The following is a 16,551-nucleotide window of genomic DNA, read 5'->3' on the forward strand; positions in this document are numbered from 1 at the left end:
CACCAAAGATACCAAATGAAAAAAACAAAATTTAATACTTGACAAAAAAACTAAACTATAATGGGATTGCGCGCCAAAAAAATAATGCAATTATTATTTGGAAATAAATAGATATAATAAAGAAGCAATAGAAAAATGCCACGTAAGTTTAACTCGGTTGGTAGTTTCATATATAAACTCTTTGTTAGATAACTTACATGATAAAAAAATTCACAAGATTTTGTTTTTTTTTTTTTGGTACCTAGAAGAGATGGCAAAGTCATCATAAACTCAAACACACAAAAATGGAGGTACCAGAGTTCGAATCCCGATCATGACGTCCAGTCTAACAATTTCGGCGTATTTGCGAGTTGAGCTAAAACTTATGAAACAAAAACTGATAAGATATTTAATATGTTGGAACACATATTCAAATAAATGTTTTTCATGTCTGAGTTTCGCCGCTCCGCTCCCTGGAAAGAAAAAAAAGAAAAAGGTTTTAGATTAAACTTGCATGGTCTGAGGGGTAAGGGGCTCAAATCTTGATTTACGGCTCATGTACATAATAATCATTTAACAATATGAAAGAAAATTAAATGGCTCAGTTCTCTTTTAATTTTAGTCCTAGTTTTTATTATCCTATATTTTTATTAATTAATCAAGGTTTTTCTTATTTTTAAAAGTTAAAACAAATTATAAATAGAAATTAGGAGGCTTTGGTAGCTCAATTAGTTTTAAGTGTTAAAGGAGTTTGAGATCCGGTTCAAATCTCGGAGAAAGAGAAAAATATTTATCTAAGAGCTAATTCTAATATTGAATGGTTTAATTATGGGAAGGGAGAACTCATATTCGACACGAGAGATTAGTCTCTTCAACTGCGTGTAGAAGATACTCGGTTCACACAACGGTTCATCCCGTGCTCTAATGGTTATGGGAAGAGCCGTTGTATCAGCAAATAACGTGGACAGTTTAATAACGGCATGGAAAACTTGGTGCAATAAGTCGCACATATACTTCCATGCCTTTGCTGAACAATTAGAAGAACAACGGATTCAGAGAGAGAACAAGTCGTTGATACAAACTTTTCTTGGGGAGATTTAATATTTAATACCCTATTTGATTGAAAATCAAGTTCTCTCTTGCTTTGAATTTTCATTTCAATGGTTTTAGTATCTCTTTATTCAAAGATTTGGTTCTGACTATTATTAGCAAAAGAAACAAAAAAATTGGCTCTGACTCATGCAAATATATATGTATGGTCAAGGTCCCCGAATTAATCTTGGAAAAAGAAAAAGGTCTTCTAAGTAATATAGAAACAGAAAAGTCATACTGAATTTGCAAGTTTTTTTTAGGGTTAATGGTGCTTTACTCCCCTGTAATTAGGTCATTTTTTATTTACCCCCTGTAAAATATATTTTTTTTGGAATACCCCCCTAAAAGGGCATAAAAAAAATGACTTTATTTTTTTAAAAAAAAATATTTTACAGGGGGAAAACAAAAAATGACCTATATTACAGGGGGTAAAGCACCATTAACCCTTTTTTTTATAGCAAAGTATAGTTAATTCATTTTTTTTTTAATTTAATAGATACAAATTAAACGACACAAATTTATGGTGAGATAAGGATGCTCAAACAATTGTTTGGTTGCTTCCGAACATACGACACTACGCACAAAGTCGTTTCTATTAAGTAAGAAACTTTTACATTGAGATACAAGATCAATAAAACTTCATTCCATTTGGAGCATTGTTAAGTGGAGCATTGTTGGTGGCGAGAGCATCAAATAAAGTTTTGGAATCAGTTTCAAACAAAACAACATGCATTCCATTTGATATGACCACTTTAAAAGTTTTCAGTAAGCCTAAAGTTTCGGCTTCTAGAACGGTTGTAGTAGAGAAAGAATAATCTAATTTACCTAACAAAAATAAGTTTGTAGAGTCTCAAAAACACAAATCTTACCCCATGATAGAATATGGTTGAAAGAAGATGTGTCCACAATACATTTGATTGTGCCTGTCGATGGCTTGGTCTAAGAATTACATTTGAAATATACTTTTGCTCGTTGCATACAATTTCATTCATTAAGAGTATCCTTTGCTCGGGTAACTATTGTGATGGGAGAGTTGTCAGTGTCATCCCATGGTTTAGTGATGTGACTCTTCCATAAACTCCGTATAATGTCATCCATAGTTTAGTGTGTTGTCACTCTTCCATAAACTTCATATAGTGTCGTCCCATAGTTTAGTGTTGTGGCTCTTCCAAAAAACGTTGAAATAAAATTGTTAGCATTAAGGAAGATCGTCATAATAGTGTCATGAAGGCCAAACAATTCCCAAGAACTAGTAGCCTTTGAGCAAACAAAAAAGGTATATATTTGTATGTTAGTGAGGAGATCACAAGAAACACAAGAGTCATCACAAGGAATGCCATGATTGAGGAGGTTGACATGTTTAGGCAAGCATTGATGAGCGAGACGCCAAATAATGGCACGAACTCGGGGCGGAATTTGCATGCTCCCCATATGCAATTCCAGTGGGCTTCCCCATAGATGGAAGTGGCTGCAAGAATGAGATCCGAACAAAATGTGATAAGAGGCATCAAACATGGCTTTCCATATACACCGAGTTCGAATAGAGTGAAAAAAAAATTGCTAGGCTTTCTTAGTGATATGCACCGTTAACATAAATTTTTGTATTTTATCAATCAATTTTTTTTTATCTAAGGGAAAAAAACGTGATTAAGCCTTAAAAAAAATAAAATTTATTCGTCAATCAATTTTTTTTGAAGGATAAAATTTATTCGTCAATCAATTGTTAAATTTAACCTTATTGTTTAAAAAGTCACATCCCCTGAAAAAAATCACATGTAAAATTATTTGTGATTAATTAGTGTTTTAAAAATTATATATGTTCATATTAAACTCACATTAAGGTCTTGGGTTTGAATTTAACATTAGGTATGCAATAGTGTTAAAACTTTTGGTGATAATTTACGGTCTATTTGAGTACTACTCGCGGTTTGCATCGAAAAAATTATTAAACCCATATATAAAATTTTCAAAGTTATCGAATTAAAAAAATGAAATCAATAATAGGAAGTACACAGAAATACCATATCACCACATTTATTTGACAGCGCCATAAATTCAACATCTAGAACAGTTTTTCTATCCAATTAAAATGTTAAGCTAGGAACGTGTCAGCAAGGAGAAATATTGAAATATTATAGTATTTGGAAGAATTAATATGCCTAAGAAAAGTAACAAGATGCGTGTATATATATAGATGTATATGTGACAATCAACATTCATACAGAACGAACAAAAATAAAAGTGAAGTGTGAAAAAATATTTTGCAGGAGTGTGTTAATGGAAGAAGGGAAAGGAAGAGTTTGTGTGACTGGAGGTACAGGGTTTCTTGGTTCATGGATTATTAAGAGACTTCTTGAAGATGGTTACACTGTTAATGCCACTGTTAGAGATGATCCAGGTCAGGAATAAGCCTTTCTATTTTGAAAATCTTAGGACTTCATTTCCTTATAAACAAATTAAAGGCTAAATTACACCAAAAAGTCTTTTAAGTTATTTAATTATAATAACAAGTTAGTCCTTTAAGTATTTTTCATACCACTTAGGTCATTTAAGTACTTTTCATACCACTTAGGTCCTTTAAGTTGTTTAATTGTAACTTTAAAACAACAAATAACTTACATTTTTAAGATATGAAATCCCCCTTATTCCCTGTCCCTCTCTCTAAGTTTTCCGCTCTGCCCTCTCTCTAACTTTTTCAAACCGACTTCCTTCTTCTACCTCCCCAACCAATTCAAATAATTGAGTTGCAATGTAGCTCTCCTGTTTAGTGGTGCGACGAGTGACTTTCGTCCTCCACATCACCATTTTGCCATCCTTTCCAACAGTCGGTTATTAATGTGTGACTTTGGCCTCTTTTGATGTGGATTGGTTTCAAAAACCTGAAAGGGTATGACTCTGCTAATCTGAAAGGGTCTGGTTATTAACGTATTGAACTCATCCCTCGATCTGAGTTCTTACGATGTCTGTTTGAATCTCGTTGTGTTTGGTGGCCTGACTACTTCGACTCTCTGATGTTTTCAAGTATGTTGAGATCTGCAGGTTTCAAGTTGTCGTGTCTGCATACACTTTGGTTTTTTATGCTCGAAAGAGCTTTTATGCTTGCTGCTTTGTTCAGGGAGCTTGGCACTTAGATTTTGATACCGTGTTGGCGGTCAATCCATTCGCCGTTTTCAAACCCTAACTATTATTGACAAAGGTTTACTTCTCATATTTTTTGTAACATAGTTTTGCGCCCGTACGCGGGTTCGCTAGGTTGCGTCCGTGATTAGTGGATTTTTGTTATGATAGATTAGGGTAGATTCATTAGGTCTGTTTATAACGTTGTATCCCCATTTGGGTTGTACCTGGGACATGTTTAATGTCCCCGATCTTTGCATCTCTCTCTCTTTTTATTTATTTTATTTTCCTTTTGCCTAAAAAAAAAGATATAACATGTTTAGGACCTACTCCCTCCGTTTTAAAATATAAGCAAATTTTACTTTTTAGGTTCATTCAATTATTGATGTATGTGGTCCATATTATAAATCACATACATCATTAATTGAATGAACCTAAAAAGTAAAATTTGCTTATATTTTGAAACGGAGGGAGTAGTTGATATAGAAAAAAACTTAAAGGATCAACTTGTTACATTTAATTAACTTAAAGGACCTAATTGGTACGAAAAAACTTAACGATCAACTTGTTACAATTAAATAATTTAAAGGTTCGCTGGTGTAATTTAGCCTACATTAAATAATAATCAGTCCTTTGAATTTTAAAGAAGTTGATTTTGGTGTTGCAAAATTAAAATAAAAAAAAAAGTTTTCATTTCTGGTGAACTTAGTTTAATTGTTAGTGACATTGCATGATATATACAAGGGTTAGGGTTTGAACCTATGACACCTCATTTATTCTTTATAAAAAGTGAATTTCTAACCGCTAAACTATATGACAAAAAAAAAAAAAAAATCTTCCTACAATAAAAAGAAAATTTAAAATTCTTCATTACCCCTCTTCAACTCGTTGCCTCAGCCCTCAAAATAACATAGGGGTGTTCATATCATTTTTCATATTCAATTGAATATAAAGTGTAGCAATGGATTCAAAAACCTAAAATAAACAAGTCATTTGGGGTTGATCTAGTGGTTGGCTTGGGATCTTGGAGTTTGCTCCTCCAGAAGTCTTAGGTTTGAGTTCCTAACGTGAAAACATATCTAAACAAAAGTTAGGCATATTGTTGACCAAAAAGGTATAAAACCAACAAACACTGTTTCATGTCGTAATTTATTGAATATGTGGTAAGACCTATACATATAAAAAATAATAACATTAAAGAAAGTGGGGGTGGTATATAGTAAAAATTGAAAATCGTTGAATATGTGGCAAGACTATACATATAAAAAAATAATAACATTAAAGAAAGTTGGGGTGGCATTGGTAAAAAATTAAAAAATAGGTCATCGGTTGAACAACCAAAATAAATAAATTTTTATTAAAAATAATTTAATTATTATTTGATCAAAACCAAAAGCTTATATTTTCAAGACAAAAATTTTATTTTTAGATTTTTTAACCAATACCCTAGATACATCGGTTAACAAAACCCTTAAAATTAAACGTAAACATCGTTTATGATAAAACATTATAATATATAATTTTATCCATCTAGTAGGGTTTGTTGTTGGATAAATCCAACAAACTATAATCTCCTATGTTCGCCCTAAAAAAATATATACCCTCCTATAACGCATCTATATATCACTCATACATGCCCATAATGGGTGCCGGCCAAACAACATATATAAGATTTTTTATTAAAAAATTGATATTCAGGGTCCATTTGGATTAGCTTATTTTAGAGCTTATATAAAACAGCTTATGCAAATAAATAAGTTTTTATGTATTATTTATAATTTTTTTAAGTAGTTTATGAAAAAACCATTTATGAAGATACAAATTTCGTCAGCAAGAGCTTATAAATTAAAATAAAAGCTTATTTATTTGCATAAGCTATTTTTATAAGCTCAAACCAAATGGAGCCTTAGTATTTAACCAAAAAAAAATAGTAATAATATTTTAGAAATTTTTTGAAAATAATTTTTTTGTGTATTTGTTTGTCAATAAAAAAAAAAACTATTTTTTTAAAGAAATTACATAAAATGAGTTTATAAAAAAATTCTAAAAATTGCTTCAAATTTCTAAAAAAAGGCTATTTCAGTCTAATAACAAGTTATTATATGAATGAAATCTCCATCGACAGATGTTTAGTCTAGCAGAAAAGGTTAGATTCTTACAACATGACAAATCAAGGTTCATATATAGAAGGAATATCATGTCTTAATATGTATGAAGTGTTAGTTTAGCGGTAAAAGTTTTACTATCAGTGCTACATTAATTATTGATAATTTTCCTTTCTCCAATATATATTTGACCAACAAGCAATAAAATTGTGTTTCATATGACAGACCGCAAGAAAGATGTTAGCTTCCTCACAAATCTTCCAGGTGCATCTCAAAAGCTAATATTCTTCGGTGCTGATCTAAGTATCCCAGAAAGTTTCAATGCAGCAATTGAAGGGTGTTCAGGCATATTCCACACTGCAAGTCCAATGGATATGGAAATGAACGAATCAGAAGAAACAGTGACAAAAAGAACAATTGATGGAGCATTAGGAATTCTAAAAGCATGCAAAAATTCAAAGACCGTGAAGAGAGTTATTTACACTTCAAGTGCTTCAGCAGTGTATTGGCAAGATAAAGATGACAATGTAATGGATGAGAGTTATTGGAGTGATGAAAATATTCTTAGAGATTTGAAACCATTTGGTTGGTCGTATTCAATTTCTAAAACAATGGCAGAGAAGGTTGTTCTAGAGTTTGGAGAACAACTTGGTTTAGATGTTGTGACTATAATACCAACTTTAGTTGTTGGATCCTTCATTTGTCCTAAGCTTCCTGGATCAATCTATACTTCTCTATCTTTGTTATTTGGTAAGTGTTGCAATTTTTTCTAGTCCTTTTTTTTTTCTTTCTTTCTGACTATTAATAAGGTGGAATTTGAAATCTTTGAGGTTATAAAATCAAGCTTGTGCTGCTAAGTGCTAACGAAATATTAGTGTGGCACAAATGGTATGTTTGGGTCTCTCAACTATTTGGTCCTGAGTTCGATTCATATGTGATGTGTATGAAAAAATATTTGATGGAAAATGTTAGCACCATAGATGAGTTACCACGAGGTAATAAGACTATATATGCAGTTGCGCGTGAAGAATACATTTGGTTTTTAAAAAATAATATTAATACTGTTTACAAAAAAAGTATTGCCATTACCTTGATTTTCCTAATCTAATATGTGGAAATTCACAATGAATACCAATAAATTCAATTTTAGGCATACCTCTAGTTTCATTGTAAAGATGCTAATTAAGAATAGAAAATGGATGTTGTAGGGGACAAGAATCCATTTGGCTTCTCTCATCTCCCTATGGTGCATGTTGATGATATTGCAAGAGCACATATATTTCTGCTTGAGCATCCTAATCCAAAAGGGAGATATAATTGCTCACCATTCATGGCAAATATTGAAGAAATAGCTCAACATATTTCTTCCAAATACCCTGAAATTCATATACCAACACTGGAGTGAGTTCTAATGTCAATATGTCATCCTCCATAAAAAATTCTTTATTAGATTAATGTGTTATTTCCTTTTTTTGCCAAGAGTGCTATTTCCTTTTACTGTAACTAGTATTTATTTATTTTTTCACAGGGAGCTTAAGGATATTAAAGGTGACAAGCTCCCACATTTAACCTCAAAAAAACTCATGGATGCTGGATTCGAGTTCAAACACAGCCTTGAGGAAATGTTGGACGATACAATTCAGTGTTGCAAGGACAAGGCTTATCTTTGATTAGAAAAAATAAAAGGGTTATATGAGTTATCAAAGTTTTTTTAGCTTGTTTTGGTGTCTTCTCCGTCAAACCTAGGATTGATTGGTGGTGGAATCCGAATGAGTGTGGGAATTTGGCTCAATTGTGGTGATGAGAAGTTGAAGTGTTGTTTGTGGTGTTGAGAAGGTGAGGTATTGTTGTTAGGGGTTTGAGCGGGTGTGATGATTTTCTTGAGTGGCTTTGGTGTGAGTAGCGGGTGATAGGTGTTTGAATTTTGTTTATGTGGCCATTCATGAGGGAGTGTAAGGTTTTGGCTCACATTTTGGTTTATGTTGGTTGCATAGGAGTTTAACTTGGTTTTCGTGTTGATTTTGTTTTGGAGGTTTGTTTTTTATTGGTGTTTATGATGTACGGTGTATGCATTTCCTTTTGGATGTTCCCCTTATATTGCGCTCTTTACTTTATAGTTTATGTTTTATCGATTCATGTTCGTCTTGTGCATAGACTTAATTATTAATAAATTTTACCATTAAAAAAAATTACACAACTTTTTAGGTGGATTCTAGGGTGAGGGAGCAATTAAGTCCCTCACCGGTGGACCATGTCTAACAACCATTAGATTAAATGAGTCCACAGTTTTTATCATACACCTTCATGCACTTGATCTCTTTTATTTCTTCTCCTTTCCTCTTTGATTTGTTTAGTGTTGCCTTCCTTGTTTTCATCTATCACCTTCTCAAATCTCATTGTCGTTCATTCCATCATGCACAACTTTTCCATAATAATACAGTTCTTTTGAATTTATGAATTATCTTTCAAAAATTAAATGTATCGTTCTCCCTCAACATGTTGTTCTATAACTTAATCATTCTATAAATATTTGATTCATAAGTCATACCCTTTTTTTTTTATTTCACGGAAAACTTATACCTTTTTATTCTTCTTAATTTCACATGTAAAATAAATTAAAATCTAAAGCTCTAAACTTTTTTTCAGGCAAAAAATTAAAAGTTTTTAAATTGATACGGTGACTGAATTTTCTTTTAACCTCTGATTGTCTGCAAAAGCAAGGATTGTGTTTTTAACCCAGGCAACAGTTGTGGAAATAACCTCACTCTAGAGCCAAGATTTTACCGGTGAGAGAAGAAGATATTTGTGATCCAGTGTAGATAATATACAATAAGATGTGTGTAATTTGATTAATCTGACGTTGGTCCACCGGTGAGGGACTTAATAGCTCCATCACCCTAGAATCCACCAGCTTTTTAATATAAATTTACTACTTTTGATACTTTAAAGCAATGCACTAAAGACACTCGTTAGCATTCTCCATATGTGTGTGAAGCAGGGAGAGGAAGGCGACCGTCCTAGGCCAAAAATTAACTTTAAAAATGACTTGACAATTATTGTTGATCTAAGGACGCATAATAGGAGGGCATAACCCAAAATGGGTCTTAAATTTGAAAAGTGCTCTTCTTCCTTTGGTTTTTGCTCATTCCCACTCCGATTTTCTCTAAATAACCCTAGTGTGAGTTAACTCACGCTCGGTACCTAGCGTGAGTTAACTTGCATTGATACCAGCGTGAGTTAACTCACGGTTATTATATAGCAGACAATATCTTGTTTCTTCCATTTCACAACATTCAATCTCTAAAATTCTCTCAAATCATCCAACACCAAATTTTGTCGAATTCAAATCAGCCACCACTACAATAAAAAGGTAAGTTTTCATAATCCATTGACATTTTATGTTTATACGTTACATTTTTGCTCTTTAATTAGAAATGTTTTAGTTTTAGGGTTTATGTAAATTTTGATTTTTTTGGTATGAAATGATTAAATGTGTACATGTAAATGCTATGAATTCTTGTTAGACTAGATTTAAGTTCATTAAAAGTTTAGATGTTTGCATGTTTAAGTTTTAGTTTTTGCACTCCAAGTGTTTGATGAAATGTTTGAATAAAATTTTCATTGATTATTTTTAATTTTTTATGGTGTAGATCTGAAGCAATGGACATTTATCCAGTAGATCTGAACATGATGTTAGCTGCAATCTGCTTCAACGGTGGAAATCCCAAATCTGTTTAGGGTTCAGGTCAATGTCACGTTACTAGATCTGAATGACCAACTAGATCAAATCAACCGACAACTCAACCACATAGACACAAAGAGGGTGGACGACATTGGGTATCGAAGTCCATCCTGACAGATTGCAGTTCATCCTGATGATGCTCACAAACGATGACGACGTGAGGATCATGTTCTCGATATTTGGTCAGCACATCATGTTCTCGACGATCGAGTTTGATGTTTTGTTGCTGAGATCTTCTGAAGATACTCTCAAGAGTTTGCTTTGGCCAGATGAAGATGTTTAGGTTGTATTAAAATGTTGTGTCATTATTTTATTGGATTTTAGCTTAATTCTTGTTAGTTTGCCAAAGAAGTTTGCATTGATGTGTTAAAGGTTTGCAAGTCTCTTTGAAAACTCGAAAGAATGGAGAGAACACGTGTTGTATTCTCTCGAAAAAAAACTATATAGGTTCTCACATCGAATTCCTTCAAATAAGAATATGGTGTCGAGAGTGGATGCATTTCCAAGATGTTGTTTTGAGCTTGATCATGTTTCTCTCACTGCTAGAAAAAAGACATTTAACTTCCATGAATTTAATTTAATCAATGCCAATATTTTCGGAAAACTTCCATGAATTTAATTTAAATCCAACATCATGATGATACAACATCATTAAGGAGAATGCAATGTAATGCAGCGCTTTGTTTATTGCCCGATTTGAAGAGATGGATTAGAACTAAATAAATTTGTAGTATTCTATTAGTTTGGAATTGATTCTGCGTACTTATGTATTTTTAGTTATGATTTATTTTGGAAATGAATGAATTGATGATTCTAGGATATGCTTACCATTGAGCAAATGAATGTTTTTAAAAAATGTAGTGAATGATTGGGAATTAAAAAACTAAGATAATGTATTGTGAATGAATGAATATGGTAAATGAATGTAGTGATAACCGATGATGGATGTTGTAAAAAATGCACGTTTAAAGGCTTAAATTTTGTTATGTTAGCCTGTCTAAAACCGGCGCATGTTAACTCACGCTAGAAATTAGCGCATATTAACTCACGCTGGATAACAACGCAAGTTAACTAACATTGAGTACCGAGCGTGAGTTAAGTCACGCTAGGGTTATTAAGAGAAAATCGGGGTGGGACTGTTTGTTGTTTTCCGCCTTCGGTTTCATAATTTTTTTGCCATATTTGTGGTTTTCTTATCCCCTCCGAATTTTTTTTAATTCTAGAGTTGATTTAAACTAATATTAATATTATTTAACTGAAAATATTAACTGAGAGTAAGCTAGAATTATCCATGCATTTTGTGTATAAAAAAGAACATCATATAGTATAAAACCTTAAATTATAATACATCATATAGTATAAATTTGAAAGCCCGTGATGCATGAGTGAGTTAAGCCCATGTTACATGACGACACTGATCTTTCTGTTCAAAGGGCATGCATGCATTAGCAAATGATGACAAACAGTATTCAACATCAATTATCATAGTTGGATTGCTTCGCCTCCTCTTATGACCAAAAGGAAGGGAAAGTAGAATAAAAGACAGGTTGATTCAAAACAAAACAAAACAAAAAGGATGTGACTCACGTTATTTACATTTTAATGAATCCAAATAAATGCATGGTTAAATTCACTTCTTATAAATCGTTTTTAAGAAAATATTTTCGTCATCTATAAGTAGCATTATTAGTCATCTCTTAAAAAATATAAACATTTTTAGGAAAATAATTCACGTATGCATAAATCGAACACCTAATCACATACTTATATGAGGCCCAAATCTCTTACTACATGACCAATCCATTGTTGGTGATATTATTGTCTTTTTTATTGTTTATCATCTATTTATTTGTTTTCTTTCCAATTCGGTAAGATTAACTTTTAGAGTGAAACCCTATTTTAGTCCATGTAAACCCAACTTAGCTAAAAAAATGAAAAGAAATAGTGTTAAAAAAAAAAACCAATACGACTTAATTTTTATCTCTTTATAATATATTTTTACTCTCTTGATTTTTCTTTTTAAGTACACTTATGTTATTTTACAATACAAATATTTATTTTTATCCTCATATTTTTTATTTTCTCTCGTACCAAACTACTATTCATCTTATTATCTATTTATTTTCAATTTTATCATTCCTATATATTTCTTCACCAAACCAAACAAACCGTAAAAAAGATATGAACTAAGTTGTCCAAGTTTATTTTTCTCATAGACTAAAAGTATTTTTTTTCTAGAAGACTAAATTGAGTCTTTTTCAAAGACTAAGGTTAATAAGAAGATGTGTTATTTTAATTTGTTAATTAGAATATGTGAGTCGTTTGAAGTGAACCATTATTAGCTAGAGGTGATGCATCTTAGGAAATAACAAAATTTATTCTTTTCGTATTTTTCATTTTTTTAATATTTATATAATTGTTCATTTAAAAGATCTTTATGTTAAGAAGTAAAATTAATATAAATTTTTAAAAATATAAATACAAAATATTTTAACAAAGTACCTAGGGCTTAATTTCTTGCTCTCAACATCTAGAATATATATCTTTTTTTATTTCTCATAGATTCTCTCTATTTGTATAATCTTATGGGAAGTGTGTCAACACAACACTAAATATAAATATAACTTTTGGCTATAAATCGTATCTTAGTTCACAACTTTAAGTCTAACTTATTTCACTTGACTGAGCTTCGGCTGCTATCTAAGATCTATCTTTTTATCAATTTTTCTTTTGGTCATAGCTATTTAAGATTGTGACGTTCGGTCGGAAAAATAAATTCTTGAAGTTTAAAAGAACGTGCCAATAGAAAAGTCCTCTGAATTTTTGTCTGTGGAAATTTTGAGAGTACATTTGAAAATAAATTCATGAGAGTACTCATGAACGTGCCAATATTGAATGTTTGTGTGTAGTCATAATAGTACCATTTTAGAATAAATAATTAATAATGTAGTCTTGCACGAAAAAGTTAACCGACTGTATATAAAAGAGGGATATGTGAGTAGTGTACACTAAAAATATTTTGCAAGAGAGTGTAGTAATGGAAGAAGGGAAAGGAAGAGTTTGTGTGACTGGAGGTACAGGGTTTCTTGGTTCATGGATTATTAAGAGACTCCTTGAAGATGGTTACACCGTTAATGCCACTGTTAGAGATGATCCAGGTCAGTAATAAGTTTGTTTTTTTTGTCAAGTAGTCTAGTGGCAAAAACTCGTTCATCTTAAATGCAGAGAAGTGAACTGTCTGTGATTCGAATCCAACTCTTGTATATATTTTATAATGTCTCTACTAGATCTCTATAATTCATTTCCTTATGAATAAATTAAATAATAACGAGTCCTTTGAATTTTCATTTTCTCTCATGTACTTATAAAAAAGTTGTTTTTCGTGTTGCAAAATTAAAATTCTTCCTGCAATAAAAAGAAAAATTAAAATTCTTCCTTTCTCCTCTTTAACTCATTGCCTCAGCCTTCAAAGTAGTGTAGGCGTTTTCATATTCAATTTAATACAAAATGCAACAATGGATTCAAAAATTCAAAAAAGAAAACAAGTCAAAAATCGAAAAAAAAAAAATTAACATTTTTTAAAATGGATTGGACTGATTTTGAGTTCCTAAAGTGAAAACATATCCAATCCTAAGGCCAAAAAATCAGGCATATTGTTGACCAAAAATGTATCATGTCCTTTCTATAAATTATAAATCCAACAAATACCGTTCTGTGTTATAGTTCATTGCACGTGTGGTAAAACTAGACATATCAAAAATAATAACATCACATTCCTTCAAAAAAATAATAATAATAACATCACGTAGAGAGTTGGGGTGACATTTTTTTGAGGGAATGGTTGAGGTGACATATATAGTAAAAAATTGAACAAAAAAAATGTGTTTCTGTGATTTTTTTTTTTTTTTTGGTGGCCGAGGTTTTGAAACCCGAACCTCCCATATATTATGCATTGTCCTTACCAACTGAGTTAAGCTCACGAGAAAAGATGATTTAAACATATAGAGAGAAGATATGGAAAAACCTCAAGATAACTATTTAAAAAGATGGAGAAATTAATAGGTTAAGGAGAATTATTTTATTTTATTTTAAAGAAGTTAAGGAGATTTTTTTTTATGAAAGGTTAAAGAGAATGTTAAATAGTGCTTCAGGGATACTGGTTAAACAATCAAAGGAATTAAGTTTTTATTAAAATGATCAAAAATAACAGCTTATATTTTCAAGACAAAATTTTATTTTTAGATTCATTAATCAATGTCTTAGAGGCATCGATTAACAAGACCTGATAAGTTAAACCTTTATGAAGTGCGTTAGTTCAACGGTAAGAGTTTAACCATCAGTGTTACATTAATTATTGATAATTTTCCTTTCTCCAATATATACTTGATCAACAAGCAATATAATCGTGTTTCATATAACAGAGCGCAAGAAAGATGTTAGCTTCCTCACAAATCTTCCAGGTGCATCCCAAAAGCTAAAATTCTTCAGTGCTGATCTAAGTATCCCAGAAAGTTTCAATGCAGCAATTGAAGGATGCATTGGAATATTCCACACTGCTACTCCAATTGATTTGGAAATGAATGAATCAGAAGAAACAGTGACAAAAAGAACAATTGATGGAACATTAGGAATTCTAAAAGCATGCAAAAATTCAAAGACCGTGAAGAGAGTTATTTACACTTCAAGTGCTTCTGCTGTGTATTGGCAAGATAAAGATGATGATGTAATGGATGAGAGTTATTGGAGTGATGAAAATCTTCTTAGAGATTTGAAACCATTTGCTTGGTCATATTCAATTTCTAAAACTATGGCAGAGAAAGCTGTTCTTGAATTTGGAGAACAACATGGTTTAGATGTTGTGACTATAATACCAACTTTTGTTCTTGGACCATTCATTTGTCCCAAGCGCCCTGGCTCAATTTATACCTCTCTGTCTTTGTTATTTGGTAAGTGTTACAATTTTTTCTAGTCCTTTTTTTTTCTTATCATTTGTTGTGGAACTAATGATCATTTTCCAACGGACTCAAATGGGGTTTGAACTCCGTATTTGAGGTTATAAAGTAAAGTTTTTACCACTAAGTTGACATCTAATGCATATTTGTTAACAAGTTGAGTTTCACACTATGAAAAACCATCAAATTAGCTTTGGAAATCAAAGAGAGAGAAGATAAAATTGGTCTTCGATGTTAGTGTATCTAATTGTGTGGATTAGGGATATGTTTGTCAATTAGGTGATTAAGTGATTGTTGAGTATGACTCATTAGTAATGAGAAGTGGGAAGGGTTGAATGAGCGGAGCGAGTGAGACCTGCCCGGACTTGACCGAAACATTTGTTGTGGGGACGACGCCCCCGCGGTACAGTTCAATGATTCTACAGTCTGGACTGAGGTATTTAAATACAAGTTGGATATTGTAAACTCTAATCCTTATACAAATAATACAAACAAATTATAGCTGCTTTGCACTCAAAGAAGTACACACGATTAACCGGATTTCATTATCAAACATCTTGTATGTGTTCTTTATTTGTGTTCATCACTTCTTTACTCTTTTAATTCGACTTGTTGTTGTTATGAATCATGAAATCATAGGGAGAAAGATCATAGATGTAAGCAAGATAGCAAGCATAAGAGTGCTCATGTGGGAGATACTCATAGAAACTCATTGTAGAAATGAATAGATTGATAAAAGATGAATAATGAGTACAATAGAGTAAGCTATTTATAAGGTGGTGTGATACATATGAAAAAATATTTGTTGGAAGAGGTTGGGACCTTAAATGAATTTTAGTTGTTTTGAGGGAATTAATTTATTCAGTTGTACGTGATTTGGTTTTAAAATAAACAAAAATATTAATATTTACCGTTAAAATAAAAAATAAAATAAAAAAGGTATTGTCATTGCCTTGATTTTCCCAATCTAATATGTAGAATTCACAATGGATACCAATAAATTCATTTTTAGGCATACCTATAGTTCCATTGTAAAAATGCTAATTAAGAATAGAAAATCAATGTTGTAGGGGACAATAATCCATTTGGCTTCTCTCGTCTCCATATGGTGCATGTTGATGATATTGCAAGAGCACATATATTTCTGCTTGAGCATCCTAATACAAAAGGGAGATATAATTGTTCACCATTCATTGCAAATATTGAAGAAATAGCTCAACTTATTTCTGCCAAATACCCTGAATTTCGTATACCAACACTAGAGTGAGTTCTAATGTCATACTCCATAAAAATTCTTTATTAGATTAATGTGATATTTGCCTTTACTATAACTAGTATTTATTTATTTTTTTCATAGGGAGCTGAAGGAAATTAAAGGTGACAAGCTTCCACATTTAACCTCAAAAAAACTCATGGATGCTGGATTCGAGTTCAAACACAGCCTTGAGGAAATGTTGGACGATACAATTCAGTGTTGCAAAGAAAAGGGTTATCTTTGATTAGAAAAAAGAACAAGGTTATATGAGATATCAAAGATAATAATTTATACTATTAATAAAGGTGA

At 31.7% G+C, this 16,551-nt stretch overlaps 2 protein-coding genes across 2 annotated transcripts; both read left to right on the forward strand.

The window, feature by feature from the left end:
- Nucleotides 1-3,276: 3,276 nt before the first annotated feature.
- On the forward strand, nt 3,277-16,551 carry LOC11442109 (vestitone reductase). Its single transcript, XM_003623671.4, has 5 exons — nt 3,277-3,337; nt 13,062-13,193; nt 14,457-14,981; nt 16,058-16,250; nt 16,345-16,551. The coding sequence occupies exons 2-5, from the start codon at nt 13,073-13,075 to the stop codon at nt 16,484-16,486; spliced, it is 981 nt and encodes a 326-aa protein (XP_003623719.1). The 5' UTR covers nt 3,277-3,337; nt 13,062-13,072; the 3' UTR covers nt 16,487-16,551.
- On the forward strand, nt 3,282-8,381 carry LOC120577193 (vestitone reductase). Its single transcript, XM_039828335.1, has 4 exons — nt 3,282-3,469; nt 6,519-7,043; nt 7,502-7,694; nt 7,822-8,381. The coding sequence occupies exons 1-4, from the start codon at nt 3,349-3,351 to the stop codon at nt 7,961-7,963; spliced, it is 981 nt and encodes a 326-aa protein (XP_039684269.1). The 5' UTR covers nt 3,282-3,348; the 3' UTR covers nt 7,964-8,381.

This window comes from Medicago truncatula, chromosome 7, assembly GCF_003473485.1.
Source record: "Medicago truncatula cultivar Jemalong A17 chromosome 7, MtrunA17r5.0-ANR, whole genome shotgun sequence".
Classification (NCBI taxonomy): Eukaryota; Viridiplantae; Streptophyta; class Magnoliopsida; order Fabales; family Fabaceae; genus Medicago; species Medicago truncatula.